The sequence below is a fragment of the Xiphophorus couchianus genome, chromosome 5, assembly GCF_001444195.1.
Source record: "Xiphophorus couchianus chromosome 5, X_couchianus-1.0, whole genome shotgun sequence".
Taxonomy (NCBI): domain Eukaryota; kingdom Metazoa; phylum Chordata; class Actinopteri; order Cyprinodontiformes; family Poeciliidae; genus Xiphophorus; species Xiphophorus couchianus.
In genome coordinates, this window is record NC_040232.1 from 30,999,686 (window position 1) to 31,015,943 (window position 16,258).

The 16,258-nt window shown below is 41.9% G+C and overlaps 1 protein-coding gene across 6 annotated transcripts in view; it reads right to left on the reverse strand.

Annotated features, from left to right (window-relative positions):
- Positions 1 to 16,258, reverse strand: part of LOC114144595 (adhesion G protein-coupled receptor L1) — a 60,632-nt gene that overhangs the window by 16,098 nt on the left and 28,276 nt on the right. For 5 of the 6 annotated variants that reach the window (XM_028017613.1, XM_028017611.1, XM_028017609.1 and 2 more), the window contains 10 exons: positions 11,673 to 11,886; positions 9,409 to 9,518; positions 8,510 to 8,524; positions 6,999 to 7,206; positions 5,554 to 5,818; positions 5,132 to 5,471; positions 3,733 to 4,011; positions 1,366 to 1,469; positions 1,000 to 1,185; positions 865 to 903 (listed from right to left, as the gene is read on the reverse strand). In XM_028017613.1, the coding sequence (XP_027873414.1) occupies positions 865 to 903; positions 1,000 to 1,185; positions 1,366 to 1,469; positions 3,733 to 4,011; positions 5,132 to 5,471; positions 5,554 to 5,818; positions 6,999 to 7,206; positions 8,510 to 8,524; positions 9,409 to 9,518; positions 11,673 to 11,886 (1,760 nt within the window). The remainder of the gene's footprint in view (positions 1 to 864; positions 904 to 999; positions 1,186 to 1,365; positions 1,470 to 3,732; positions 4,012 to 5,131; positions 5,472 to 5,553; positions 5,819 to 6,998; positions 7,207 to 8,509; positions 8,525 to 9,408; positions 9,519 to 11,672; positions 11,887 to 16,258) is intronic. The other variant, XM_028017612.1, reaches the window with a different exon arrangement.

The window sequence follows — 16,258 nt, forward strand, 5'->3', positions numbered from 1 at the left end:
CTATTTTCACTCCACAATAGACCAATACAAAGTGTAATACTGTGTAAATGGGAAGTGGAAGAAAATTCTAAATATAGTTGTCTTTACTTCCAATGAGACAACACTTAATACACTCTTCTGCTTAGCTGGCTGCGGTTCTTCTTTTAGATTATGTTTTAACAAGCTTTGTGCTTCAGAGAAGAACTCTTTGCCCAGTCTTGTGTCATACACGTCTCAGCATGTTATGACATACTCTTCCCATTAGCAGACGGATTGAACACTGGCTTTGTGCTTAAAAGATCATTTCACGTACTACCCAAGGTTTAACTTCTCTACAGCTTGATCTCTGACCTGTCTGCTGGCAGGAAGCTGTTTGCTCCCCTAATATTATCAAATAAAGCTCCACAGGACAGCTAGATTTCAATTCCATTAAAAAAAATACTCAGGGCTGCCCGTGATTGTCTTGGTTTCATGAAGAATCCGTCTTTGCACCATCATCTCCAGTGGTTCCAGCAGAACAGAACCAGCCCAATTTATCGGACTTTTGAGCCTTTGTAGGTCTCCGGCTAAAAAGCGATCCACCGGCTCGGCTTCCTGAGTATTTCTGCAGATGACAGAATGTTGTGCTGGAGGTCTGTGAGTTGGAAGGAATGGTGAGAGTACAGGACCCTGTGGCAGACACACAGTCCGTCGGTCTCACAAGCTACGTCAAACTGAGGTTGCCAGCAAAGTGATGTTCGAAGCCGTCTGTCAATTTATTTTGGGGGAATCAGACTAAAATCCTCAGAACACACGTTGACGTTTGTGATAACGACCTGACAATTATCATAGCAGGAAGCTATACTTTCCTCACTGTCCCTCCATTCATCCACTCATCAGCCTCACCTGAACATATGCTTTGCACGTTCGCTCTCTCTTCTGCAGCTGAAAGCAGAAAAAATTAAAAGAACAATTAAACCCGCAATCGCTGACATTTCCGCATCTCATTTCCACTAAAGGTCACCCACGTTATAAATTTACCTTGTTGTAATTGCGTGCGGCTGACTCTTTGTTGGCTGGTCTCAGGGCCTGCAGCTGAGAGTCCAGGATGTCCAAGAGCTGCTCAATTAGCCGGACCGACATGCTGATGTCGCCGGCGTAGATCCGGCCGCGGGTCAGGTTGACCAGCTCCCCGGCGATGTTGGCCGCGTTTTCTCCGCTCTTGATCTGGACATCACAAACATCAGGTGTTTGTGATGTCAAATGTTTTGACATTTAAAAGAGAGAGAGACGGATAGAGAGATAAAGAGAGAGAGAGAGAGAGAGAGAGAGCTGTGGGGCGTTTGCTCAGCGCATGTTTGTGTGTCTTTGCTGATCAGGGTATGTGTGTTTGTGCGAGGCACCGACCTTCTGAGCGATTTGGCTGACCCAGGGAGAGGTGCAGTTGGAAAGGTCAGGCCCTTGGGAGTTCCAGCCCACCGGAGACGACATGCACTGATAGGAGGCGATTCCTGCGGCGGCAGAAAGGGGGAGACAAAGTCACAAAAAACAGAAAACAAAAAACGAGGTCTTGCACACAAAATCCAAACCCACACCTTCTCCTGTTTTCAAACTGGAGCTCATTGTATGTTAACAATAACAATTATAATACACAACAAATTCAATTGTTTCTGCATTCAATGTAAGATAATATGAGCCTGAACAATAAACAGAAAATGTCTCCCGATCTGAGCCCACACCCAGAATAAAAGCGTTTGATCACTTGATTAACTAAATAAGAAACTAAAGGAGAAGACCTGGACCAAATCCAGCTCCTGTAGAAAAGAAGCTGAACTTCCATCCTCTGGACTGGAACCAGACAGATTCCCAGTGATAAAAGCAGAAGTTAGCGATTTGTATTTCCATCCTGGATGCTGCGGGGTGTTTAGCTTTCCAAGTGGAACAGTAACAATGGAAACTAGGCTCATAAAAAGGATTTGAAGATAAATGCAGCTTATAACTGTGATAATATAAAATACTTGGACGTGAGTAGGGCTGTAACTAGCAATTATTTCTGTCGCAGCCTTTCGTTCCAAAAAAGCAAAAAGAAACTCCAATAAAGGCTGTGGGTGGTAACGGGTGGTTTGGGATTTGTACGCACTTTTACTGATTCATTTATTGTTAAAGTTGAAATAAAAGGTCTTGTAACTTAGTTGAAATAAAAAATACTCTCGATTTAATATTCAAGTGTTCAAATGTTCAAGTGGTCAAAAAATCATTCTACAAAAGCCTCCCGTCCACCCCAGACATTCACCAAACAATCCACCAAACAATCCACACCTCCACCAAGCACCCGGTGTGTTCTTAATCGCTCAAATTGGTGGGCGGGTCTGACAATTAACAATGTAATCTAAATAATTCCAAATATAAAAATGAATTACAAATTTTGAATCTAAATTAACTTAAATATATTTCCACTACCCAAAGAACAAAACAAAACTGGTAGAAATTATAAACTACAAAACTTTTACATAAATGGCCACGACAATTTCAGTCATCAGTTCATTTATTGATTATTCCGACAATTAATCGAATAATATGATTCAAATATTGTTACATTCTGCGGATTTTTCATTTAATTGTTTATATTTTATGATATTAGAAATATGTCGAAAGGCGCAAATAAACAACTGGATTCCTATTTTAAATAGGAAAATACAACAACATGTCCTTCCTGTGGCGTGAGCACGATCATTCGTAACAAATGTTGAAAAAACTTTTTAACATCAACATGTAAAAAGTGGAAAGGCCCTTTCTGCTCGACATCGATGCATTGTAGGGCTTGATCACTTTTAGATTAAACGATTAATAATGGGCAGCAAAAGGTACTTAATAGGAGATTTTTTGTATCAGAATTTGAACCGGTTGAACCTAAAACTATGAAATTTTAGGCGTAACATTTTTACAGACTAAGATTAAATGCAAAATGTCCATATTTTTTGTACAGTTATAACTTAATTATTGCTCTGATTGTGCTGTTCATTCAGCATTTTATCTTTTTTGAGTCTGTAGTCTCTAGTTAATGATTAATTGATCACTAAACTAGTTGACAATTATCTCAGTAATCAATTCATTGTGATTAATCTGAATAATGGTTTTAGTCCGAGACGTGAGTGTGAATTGTTGAGGTTATAGTTAACGCTTGTAGCAGCTTTTTTTTTTTTTTTTTTTTTTTTTACCTATTAAAATAGTTCTAATTAGTTTTACACATTTAGACTTTGTTGCCTGGAGAATGCATTATGAAAACAGAACAACAAACTTCAACACAGTTCAGTGTAAAACTGTGAATCAAGCCAGATTTATATCACATAAATCTATTAAAACATCAGTTCATGGCCAGTCACTCAACACTTCCTGCAAATTAGGCGAGGCGGCATCTCCGCCTGGTTCGAGTTAAAAGATAAAATACGGTGATGCTGTTCCAGTATAATCGTCAACTCTGTGCTAAATCCGTGCTGAAACGATTTGACGTGATTATCGAGGCAAAATGCACCACAGGATTATCAACATAATCTGCATCACAGCGTCTTCTCAGAGGGAGGGTGTGATGGAGAGGCAGCTGCTCAGTGAGAGGAAAAATTGCCCAATCCGGCGTCTCTGCGCACTGAAACTCCTCTCTCGTTTTTTTTTTGTTTTCCCCCCGTCTCGTCTGAGTTGAAAGATTGGACACCTGACTGCGTTTCAAAAGGAAACGGGATACACTCACACAGACACCAAAACACACACCACACCTACCCAGAGACCCCTTAGGGCAGGGCCGCTCCACCGTCTCTCCCTTCAGAGTCGGAGGCCACTGAACTCCTCGCGCAACGCGGCCCTCGCATCCGCCGACCTGACCGGGCCCGCCGGGGGCCAGGGGGACCCGCAGCGGAGGCCGCGGGGTCAGCGGGACCATGGCTGTGATCGGACCCCTGTTGATGACGCCGATCGGGTGCGAGGCCGACGGGCGCACCGGGGTGAGAGCGACCGTAGCCGTGTAGGACCGCACAGTGGTCATCAGAGAGGACAGGGGACCTGCAGGGACAGAGACAACACGCCGTCCCGTCCTGATGCGTTCATATTCCGTGACAACGTTTCACATTTTGCTATGCTCCGTCCCCAAGCTTCAGTTTACATTGTTGATATTTTCTACATAGAACATAGATGACACAACGGATGAGAAAAGGTTTTCAGAGATGGAAATGTTTGAGAAAACAACTAAAAAAAGGTCAGCTGCGGGTTTGTGTTTGTATTCATATTCAAATTTTACTGTCACAATACTATGAGGAACAACTTTTTGTTGAATTATGAGGTGGCCTGTCATGATCACAACATTCCCAGAAATTATTGAGGTAATCAATGACATTGTTGCTGCTGTTTGGCATTTTGATAATGCCAACATTTGCTCTCTGAAAGAACCCTTAGAGAGAGCAAACATTCAAACTGTTTAAATAAAACAAAACAACCAAAATCAATAAATATAACGGAACAAAAAAAAAACAGACACAACTGAAACCATAAATGAAACAGAAAATGAAGTCTGTAAATAAAATTGCCCTTTAAAAAAAAATTATCATCAGAATGGAAATGATTGTGCTCATTTAAATTTATCTGCCAACTACTGATTTATTGCTTATTTATGGGGCAAACGTCAAGACTTTTTTGCCCACATTTTTATTTATATAATAATTCGGCTTCAGCTAGAAACAAATTTTCTGGCTAAGAAACATTTGTGAAGACTAATCAGTGGAATTTAAATCTGGGCTTTGACTAAGCCACACAAATATGCTTCTTGATCTGAACCATCGTCTGACCAGAGCGCCTTCTCCCTCATGTCCAGCATGTCTCCCAGATGGACACTGGCAAACTGCAGCTAGTTGAGCTTGATTTCATTTAGGTGTATCGGGTAAAGGAGGATGGATATGAATAAGAAAATGAATGCTAGACTAGTCATATTTTTATTGAAGTAAAAATAAAAAGGCAATATATTCTCTACTATCCTTGTCAGAGTTGTTCACTTCCTTGTGTTGCCCAAATCCAAATAAAACACACTGAGGTTCGAGGTGATACCTTTGAGAATATGAAAAGGTTTTTAATTTTTTTCCCCCCAAGTATATTTATATATGTAGTGTAACATAATTTGTTATTTCCTCACCTTTAGTTGGTGGTGGCGGTGTGAAACTCAGAGGGTAGCGCAGCATGTAGTAGTTGTTCCACACGTACAGCTGGTTGTCTCTGGGATTGTAGTCGATGGAGGAGATGTACTGGTACGGGTTGGGGAACGGTATCTGGACGGGCAGCTCCTGACCCCGACTGGTGTCGTAGGCGTACACCACCATGTTGCTGCTGGCGCGGCTGTCCGCCTGGCCCTCGTCGTCCTGGAAGACGGAGCGCACCGCGTAGAGCACGCCGCAGGCCATGAAGGCGTTGCTGGCGCCGCGTTTGTCGAAGCCCGTCGCCCAGGTGCCCTCGAAGCGCAGCGTGTACGGGTTCACCTGGAATAAAACCCAGTGGCGCTTAAGCTGCTTTTCTTTCCTTCCCCCGCTCCTGCCATCGATCGGAGTTCAGTCCTCCTACCTGGCTGACCACGATGCGTCCGTTATTGGCCTCCGTGGAGTAGATAACCCAGAGCCCGTTCTCGTCCACCGCCAGATCGATGTCCGACTTTCCTCCCCAGCGGTAAGGAGAGGTGTCATGGTAATTGGCGTTGACCACCACTGCCTCGCCGCTCTTGATGCGAGTGCGCAGGTCGTATTTGACCAGGTTGCGAGTTCGCTCCTTGTTGTAAAACACAGCTCCGTCGTACACCACAAAACCCGTGCCGTCCACACGACTCGGCAACCTAGGACAGAGAAACACATTGAAGAGGACGGATAATATCCATTTCATTTGTGGTCAAACACTAGAAGTTATCCTGTAAGTTAGGTAATATAGCTGACTTTTTGAACCTTTTCCAGGCCAAAATGATACATCTACGACATTGATTTTTCTTTATTAGGAGGTTTTTCATACTAAAATGTTTGTAACTATGCCACATAAGAGAAATTAAAAAGTGTACCAGTGGTGGTACACTTTTTAATTTGAAAAATATGTTATTTATACATTTTTAGTTAGACTGTCTTGTTTTTATTAGAGAGTGTTAGGGCTAGGCTAAGAAAAATAGAGCAGAATGTGAGAAAAAAGTCAAAGTATTATGAGAATAAAGTCGCACAACAGTAAGTAGAAATTACAGGAGAATATAGTATAATAATACGAGAAAAAAGACTTCATAATGCAAAAATGTAGCCACACTGTTACCAGGATAAAGCCAGAATAATATGAGAATAAGTTGTACGACAAAAAGCCATAATATTACAAAAATAAAATTATAACATTGTGACAATAATGTCATAAAATTAGTAGGGACGCAATATTACCAGAGGAAACACGTAAAATCATGAGAAAGAAGATCTGAAGACCAGCTCGTCTAGTCAAAATGGACTCAGTCATAATTTTATGAAAATAAAGTCCTAATAATACAAGAAAAAAGTCATGTGACTCACACCTGTGTTGTACGTTGGTGAGCCAATGACATTTTTCCACTCTGGTGGCCAAAATAAATGTTCAGATTCGGTTCTATTGTGTTCCAGAGAGCAGAATTCACCAAGTTATAAATTACAGGAATTTGTCCAGGTCCTGATGAAGCAAAGCGTCTTCACACCATCACACTATAACTACCATCTTTGACTCTGTATTTAATAATTGAAAATTCTGTGTTACTCTTCTATGCCAGATGTATCAAAGCGCACACGCAGATTTCAAAAAGTTCCACTTTTGTCTCATCCCTCCATGTAACATTTTCTCAAAGGTCTTGTGGAAATGTGCGTAACTTCTCTCTCCTGGAACAGACACCCACTGTCGTATGTTAACACCGGAGGGGAAAAAGGCGATGATGCTTTCCAGGATGGGTTTCTGTACATGAATGCTGCTGGTCCAACAGTAATCGGAGCCGGGTCCAGGTGGCAAAACAAAATCAAACTCACTTGTAGGTGGTGGTGACTCTGTTCTGTCGGAGGTCGTCCCACGAGGCGTACTCATACAGGACCTCCGTTCTGTACGGCGTCCACGGCATGACGTACAGCCTGTCTCCGGCCTGAAGGGGGTCTTTGCACCAGGCCCCGGACTGATGCTCCGCCTCCAGGAGAGAGGAGTCCGGCTGGATGCTGAGAAGCGAGCCGGGGCACACGAAAACTAAGAGCCGGGCGTTAGGAAAGCAGGATGAGAGAAACGGGGAAGAGAACGGAGGCAACGTAAGAGGAAGAGAGGAAGAAAGCAGAGGCAGGTGTGAGGAGGGGGGGAAAAAAGGATGAAAGAAAGCAAGAGGGGGTAAAAAAAATGATTTGAATTATAGATGATGGTGCAGAGAGATTCGGAGAAAAAGAACGGGGAGAAGAAGAGAGAGATTTAAAACACCTCTGATTTCAGGCGACAGAAGAGACGAATAAGAGTTGAAAAGTCACACACTGTGCGTGTGGTGATTAATACAACAGGGACACTGCAATGAAAGTTGTATAAGCGCATTTAAGTGTTTTATGTGTGTGTGTGTGTCTGTGCGTGTGTGCGCGGGCGTGTTCGTGTGTATGTAGGGGAGTGGGGGGCGAGTGGGGCGGACGGAGGGGGTTAGTGCAAAAAGAGTTAAGAAGAGTGTGAGGTAGAGTCAGGGACGCAGAAGGCGGGGCTAAAGTTTGCCTTGAAGTGAATGAGAGGGCAGGTTAGTTTACGCCGGGCACAACGATTGGTCCACCCACATGTCAATAACTGCATGGACACATATGTAGACTGGACAGTCCCACACTGGCATGCAAAGAGGCATGCATGCACACACACGCACACACACACACGCACGCACGCACACGCCCAGACGCATTCTTGCATGTAAGCGGTGCTTGGTAAGCACGCACATCCAGACGAATAAACAACCACACACACGTTTCATCTTATTTTTCCTATGAAGATAAATAAGGGGCTCTTCCTATAAGGGAAGAAAAAGGAAAATAAGCATGACGAGGATGACTGGAAAAGAAGGAAGGAGGAAAGGAAGGAAGGAAGGAAGAAAGAGTTGGTAAAGAAGGTGTTCATGTTTGTGCGACCAGTTGTGGGGTTTTTTTGTGTGTGTGCACAGAAAGACGGAGAGAAAGACGAGAGGAGGAAGAGAGAGGAAGATAGGTGCAGAACCTGGATAAAATTGGATCAAAAAGACGGCTTTGGATACAACAAGAGATGGATAAAATGTGGAGGGAAAAAAAAATCAAAGAACTGCGTGAAAAATTAAAATAAATAAATAAATGAAAAAAAGAAGAGGAGGGGCGGAGGGGGGAGGGCGAGGAAGAGGGGCAACATCCAGCATGATTACGAAACAACGTCCTAGGGTTGGAGGAGGAGAGAAATGATAGGATAGAGGAAGAGGAGGAGAGTGGAGAGGTAGAAGAAGAAGAGAAAAGAGGGAGGATTGGGGGTAAGGAGAGATCAAGATGCTACAATGTTTTGTCTTTACCTTTTTGGTCCACTTCTACTCAAGCATAGGAAAAAAAAGAGGGAGAGAAAGAAAGAAAAGTCAGGGGGTGAAAGAAGGGGGGAGTGAGAAAGAGAGAGAAAAGGAAAGCAAGCAAGAAAGAAAGAAGCAAAGAAAGGAGGAAAAAGAAAGAAAAAGTTGCACAGATAAAGATTTCGGAGCTCATTCTCACCACAAACATTATTGTTCATGTAAAAAAAAAAGAGAAAATTAAAAGAAAAAAGAGAAAGATAAAGAAACTCCAACATACTCCGCTCTTCTTCTCCCTCACCCCTCACCACCTCCCTCCACCCTCCTCCCCCAATTATCCCCCCGTTTTTCTTCCTCCTCCCTCCCTCCCCCGATCTGTCCTTCCCTCAATCAGGCTCCTGTGGAGAAAAGAGAGCAACTCCTGTGGCGTGAATCTGCAAAAGAGAAGCACACACACGCGTGCACACGCCAACGCTTACCCCCCCACGCACACCCCCCTACACACACACACACACACACACACACACACACACACGCCGACACGCGTGACATTTTATGACAATTTGCAAATGCCCCACGGTTTGTTTTCTTCCCTTTTCCCCCTTTCTCAGCACTCCCTGTCCCTCCCTCTCCCCCTCTCTCTCCATCCTACTTTCTGTTTGTGATTCACACACACCAACATGCACACCCCCTCTTCCTGAGAAAAAAAAAAACATCTCACTTAAAAAAAATATATATATATACATAGCCATCAATCTCCCAGGGAAATAGCTGACATCAGAAGGTGAAAAGTCAAAAATCAAACCTGCATCATGACATAAATAGGTTAAATCTGTGTTTCGTGTGTGTTACTGTTTTTTTTTCTTCTTTTGTGTGTGTATGTGTTCAGTCGCATATTAACGCGTACTCACTGTAAGGGACGCACTCGTACTGGATCTCCAGGTACTTGTACGTTCCGGGGCAGGGGTCTGGGAAGACGTCGACCCCCGCGACCACCACACACTGAGTCCGGTTGTTACATCTGAGGAACAGAACGGACGGATTGGGATTGATGAATCGGTCGATGAAACTGATGGAGTTTAGAGGGAGGGGAAGAAAGACGAAGTCGAGGGAGTAACACAGAAAAAGAAGAGGCAAGGGATGGGCCTTCTCTCTCTCTCTCTCTTTCTCGCTGAATATTGATCAGTTCTTTGAGGAAAATGCTGCTGAGTACACAGCTAGTACACAGTTAGTACACAGCTAGTACACAGCTAAACATTCTGCAGCGCTTACACACCCACCTGACACACAAGCCTGAGTATTGTTTTGGTGTAGTGTTTCCAACTAATCCACATTTATTATGTATGGCAACACACCTACCCGCTGCGCACAAACCAGTAATTGCGTTAAACAGTTGACCTGCTTCCATCCAGAACGCCTTCACAAGTTTAAATAATAAGGTCATAATTTGCAGAATTTCTAGGCGTTGCTTGAATGTCTCTGACGTTTTTTTATATTTTGTCATGATACGGAAACGAAACTGAGTGTTTTTTTTCTATGCTGGTGACAGAAAGTTGCGTATAACTGTGACATGTAGAAAAAAGAATACATGGTTTTTGAAGTTTTGTATGATTTTAAAAAAGTCTAAAAAGTGTGGCATGCACGTATTTGTGTAGAGCCCCACTCAGTGAAGGTTTTGCAGAAGCCCTTTAGATGTAAATGCAGCTGGAGGACCTTTGGATCAGATCTGAAGAGTGAAAATGTTATTCTTTCTTTGCACTTGATTACCAAAAAATATGGGGACAAAACTATTCAATTTGGTCTTCCGATCACTTCTGTGTAAACGATCAATAAACATTTGAAAAAAAATTAGGATATTCTCAGTACCTCTGTAAACTCCTGTGTGAGCTGGTTTGTTTTCAGGAGTTTTACTCAGTTCTTCAGATCAGTTGAGTGAAAGGAAATGTTAATTCCTCAGCACACCAATAAATTTAGGAAGATTTTATGCACCTCACTTTGTGGAAACAGTTTGAAAATGGCTCCTTCCTGTTCAAATATAAGCAGGGTCCATAAAGACGTGTCTGGTAAAGCTGGACTGGCCCGCTGTCAGCCTGACAGAAGACTGTAGTGACGAATTAGAGCAGAGAGACTTCTTGTCCAACAACAGTGTCTGACCTCACAAATGGTCATCTGAAAAAATTTTCAAAAATTCCCACGAATACGATTCCAAACTTTGGAAAACACCTTTGGAGATGAGGTGAAACTCTAGCAGCTGTAAAGCGAGGCCAAATAACGAAAGTCAAATTCATGTATGTGTAAAACGGGCTAACAGTCTTGGCAGTAACTCAAACTCAGTCAGATTAGATGGCGATAATATGTGAACATCCATTTTCAAGTTCTGAATTCAATTCAGGCCTGAACTTTGGTCAGTTCTATCTACTATGAGCTCCTTTCATAACGAGCTGTTTTAGGGGCTCCTGTCACTTTAAATCCAAATAAGTTGCTGCTGGTCCCCCCCCCCTAACACCCCAACTCAACTTTTACATTTGCATGTGAAAATGGCTGAAAACAGACACATAATTTTACAACCGTGCATCTTTGAAAAGCATAAATGGAACCTCGTGCACAACCAAGGAGAATCCAGCAAGTGGTTTCTGAATGGTAAGTCAACAACAAAACACTTGTCTTTTCCAGCAGCCATTGTACAGTGCATGCAGTGGTAAAACCAGCTGACAAAAGGTGCTGGAGCTCAGCTGGGGTTGCTAGGTAACGTTACAGTGCCTGTTGATTCTGGCATAACAACTGGGAGATACCAAAAAACATTAATTGTTTAAGTGTGTTTTTTAGGAGCTTTGGCTGTTTTTAGAAGTAGTTGAGATGCAAAAACCTGCAAAATGCAAATTTTACATCACAGATCCCCTTCAAGGCATTTGCTTGCACTGGATTTTATCTAGTAGCTGAATGCGTGTGCCCTAAATTTCAGATTTTTCCCTACTAAGAGTAAGAACATTTGAAAACTGCATCTGATACTTTTATTTCACTTTGCTGTTTCGTGCTGTTTTCAGTTGGCCTGTCAAACAAGATCCCAACACGAAACAGGAAGTTCTTGTTTGTAACGCGACATAAGCTAAGAGAGGCAGTGCACATTATTTTTCCTCGCCGAACGAACAAATCACACAGTTCAGCGGATACAAACCTCTGGGACATGATCTTTAGGGCATCAGGAAGGTAACACTGCGTGTTCTCCATCTGGAAGGGGTCTGCGTCACAGATCTTGTCGTCGGTGCGTCCGTAATTGGCTGTCTCCACCATCACAACATCACTTCCTGGGCAGCGCAGCTCTATGGGGTAGCCCTCGCACGCCAACTCCCTGCGCAGCAGCCCGAACGGCATGGCGGCCCGAGACATGGCTGCAGGGGTGAGAGAGAGAGAGGGAGAAAGAGAGAGAAAATAAGCAAAGAGCGCCGTGGCAAAGGAATGCATGGTGGAGAATGTAGAAAGACATAAGGAAAAATCGAATTCATGATCAGTTGGCAATTATTTGAACAATTTTAATTCTAAAAATCGTTGTCGCAAAGGTGCTAAAACAAGATGATTTTAAATACAGACGCAGCACAAGGTGGGAAAACACGTAAATGAATAAAAGAAATTCTAAAGAAGAACATCTTCATAATGCCTTAAAAGAGGCTCGTTGTTCCCTCAAAACACTTGAAGCTCACCATTTCTGTGACAGCTTTTTTCTTCATATTTTGAGCTTAATGGAAATTGAGTGAGAAGAAGGAATAAAAAAAAATACTGAGCATGACTCATGAAACCAGTGCTGCGCTTCATGATGCACAACACCTAAAGATGGCAGCTAAAGGTATTTCTTGTTAAGTGTAAAAAAACGGAGATTTTAAAACGCTTCACATTGGGAAGCGTTTTTGGAAGTCCTGTCCAAATGTTTAGTCATTTTGGACTTTTTTTATTATTATTTTTTTTTCATGCAAAGTGTGATTAAAACCACAGAGCAAAAGTGACTTTTTAAACAAGATTTCAAAACGGCAAGCGATAGCTAATTTTCATAGAAAGCTAATTAGACAACTTATCAGGAGAAAGTGAATATGGATGAGGTTTTGGGGACAGTTAAAACATCGGATGAGCTAACCTCAGAGTGTGTGATGAGATATAGAAGAGATTTAAAAAAAAGGTGGGAATGCCATTTAAACTTTTGAAAGTAAAGTTATCTCAAAACACATTCTAGCGTGGACAGGAAGCCAGTGACGAGACATTAAATCTGGAGTCATGTGTTTTCTAAAAATCATTTAGAAATCTTGCAGCAGCATTTTGTGCCAACTTTGAACGGTTAAGACTAATTTAAAGAGAATTACAGAAAACTAAATGCTCTCCGTAGGTGTGGCGGTCTTGGAAGGAGAGAATTCATTTTGGCCAGCCGCCTCGGGTGAAAAACAAAAACAGGATTTGACAACTGAATTGACTCAACTTGGAGGCAGGAGTCAATACTACTTTCATTAAATTTCAGCAACCCGAGTGCCCTCCATCCCCTCACATGTGGCCGAGGCAGTTCAGAAAAGGTTCAACAGAGGGTGCCCTGTTGAGCTTGAAGGGAAAATAAACTTGGCAGTCGTCAGCATAGAAAATGAAAGGTCGTGGTTTATAAAAAATAGTGCCAAGAGGCTATAAATTAATAACGAAAAACAGTGGCTCGAGCACAGAGCTCTGCGGTACTCCCCAGGGGAGAGAAACTGGAAGGGGGGAGAAAATAGGTCTAAAATTAGCAAAAACTGCTGGACCAAAACCTTTTTTTTTTTTTGCCAGCAGAGTTTGAGCAGCAGCATGTTGAAAATCATTTGGCACTGTAGTAGAAGTCAGACTGATGTTAGTAATGGTGAAAATTGTGAGGTCCAACTGTTGGAGAAACCTCCTTAAGAGTCTGGCAACCAGTTTCCGTAAACAGGGGAGGGATGCAGCAACGTTGTTTTTGTTGCAATAAAATAATCTTTTAGTGAGAGGGGTGGTGGAGGTTAAAGATGCCACAAAGTTTTAAATACCCGTTTGTGACAAGAACGTAGAGGCCCACTCCGAAGCACAACATGAAATATTCAGCACTGCTTGCAAAGGGGAAACATTAAAACACTTTGTTGTAATAAAGACTGAGTCATCTCAAAACTAAGCCTTTAGTCTGTAGTTTGCATAAATATAAACTGCAAACAAGCTTAAGTCATGATTCCTCTTTTAGGCGGAACACAATCAGATACGTTTTAGCGCTCAATGTGTTTATACTGAAGCGTTAAACTCTATAAAATGCTAGCTTTTCTTTTAGCATGAAAACCGAGGATTTTCTTTAATCGAAGGCTCATGTTTCTTCTTGTAATTCGAAATTTGTTTTTTTGTAATCGCTCTTCAAATTTCAAAGGTTGCTGACTCACAAATTTAATTGCGATTACATGCATGCAGTAGCTGTGGAGAGGAAGATGCGTCAAAGAAAACCTGGCGGTGGCAGCATTAGGCTGCGGTGATGTTTTTCTTCAGGAGGAGAAAAGAAGCTGATCAGAGTTGATGACAATAATGGATGGCACTAAACAAGGTTTGTTTCTTTCCTTTCGCTTCATACTGATGCACTTCTTCACGTTGGTCTGTTACGCAGAATCCCAACGAAATACACTGAAAATTCTTGTTGCAACATGAAAACTATGAAAAAGTTCAAGGGTAATGGATTCTTTTCCCAAGTCAATGTATGTGACACTTTGCTTCAAACCGACGGAGGGAAAGCTGCAACGCCCCGAGACTGCGTATCAGGCTTTAAAGATGAAATCCACATTGAAATTCCAGCTTGGTTCTCACTGGATGAGCTGCCACTCGCCTTCCAAGCCTGATAAAATGCATCCGTCACGCCTCTTTTTATCCACACTTTAGTGCTCCCGTCAGTTTCGGAGCCTTTAGTGCGAGATGCTCTAATGGGTGTATATGCAGCCTTTTTGGAATCATATTTTGGGGGCTGTGATAAATGTTCCTGCTCCAGGTAAAGCAAACACTTAAGCTTTTTTTTTTTTTTCCATCTGAAGACATGACATGAATAAATCATGGCAAATTTGAGCTGTTTTGGTAATGAATACCAACAACTGGTAAAGAGTGAATTTACGGCGTACTGGTTGTACATTTTGTCCCACTTGAACACCAGTGTGCAAGATTTAAGTGAGAAACGTATAAGACTAGTATGGCATTACAAATCAACTTTTAAAATAAATTTTACTACAGAACTTTGGGTTTATTGCATGCGTTCTGTGTCGGTTTCTTTTGGTTTCACCAGGCCGCGTTCTATGCTTCGAAAGGAGCCCCAATATTCATGCTAAAGAGACATTTGCATGAGAAATTGAGCCAGTTCCTCTTAATTACCTGTTCTGATTTCATCAGTCATTAATTACCATGCCTTTGAATATTGATACACGCTAATGATTCCCCTGTGGATGCTGTAACAATTTGCTCAGATTGCCTAATTCAAACCCTGCAAAGATCAATGTTGGCCCCACAAATCAGGCTCTTAATGAATATAAAATATTTAAAAAAAAAAAAAAAAAAAAACAAGGTGCCCAGGACTGCAACTGCACTTTGGATTCTGCATGTCATCAGATGTGACAAGTTTATTAGTTTTATTGTTGTTGTTGTTGTTGTTTTTTGACAGAATGAAGGACTTTTCTGTCAGAAGGTGGTGAAAACAAAACAGTGTGGCAAGTTTCAGTTCCTCCCCTTGTACGAGGGTCGTACTGTAACATGAACTGTGCAAAGTGAATCTTTACATGTCAGGAGAAAATCCCATCATCGTTACCGTAATTCGGTTTCCCACATCGGCTCCAGCATCGTGCACACATGGCAGGGAGACTGGCTCTTGAGACTCGGTCCAGAACGGCCGTGTCGCGTCGCTCGCCGTCCACGGTGCTGAACAGCTGACCGTGTTACGCTCCGAGCGTCTCAAACTTGCACACTTCAAATCTTTCTAGGTGTAAGCTCATTTTTATGCACTTCTGTCATTTTTTATTTTATTTTTTGTTTCATTTAAAGACATGTTTATCCCCTGGCCTTTTGGACAAAGTGAATTATTTTATTGGCATCTAGTCTCCTTATTTATATCTGTGTTGTTGTTTTTTTACTTTGTTACTCCTTTAAATGAACCCAATTGTGATGTTTTACTTTGATTGCTGTACAGCACTTGTTGTTTTTAAGGTACTTTATAAATGAATGTGACTGATTGGCTGATCTGTGCTGAGGTTGCCAGGATCAACTGACTTGATCCACAGATCTTATAACAGTGGACTGGTTTGACCCTTAGACTGTTGTCAGCAAAATCATAAGTAATTACATGTGGAAAGTTTGGACTTTCAGGTGCTTCCATTCACTAAAGGGTTCATTCAAATACCTTTTAAGAGCTCAAAAACCTAAAAGTCTTGTGAGAAAATAACTCTGGACAGACTTAGAGTTTGACAAAGGATTTCATCATAATAACAACTTGTTATTACTGTACTGATGCAACAGGTTATGTGTAAAAAACTAAGATTTTCAGCCACGTCCACTTCCTCCTGCATTGTTTTACATAACCACAGAACATAAATGATTATAGCGACAGTAATTGGTAGAAATGGGAAGGCTGACACCTGTGAATATTAGAGTAAACGCTGCCAATCAGAACTTAGGCCAAAATAACATCTGAGTGTCACAGTTTTAGTCCCGAATTACAATTTATTTGTCACAGTTCTGATTTACTTGTGTGGTAAAAAACAAAACAAA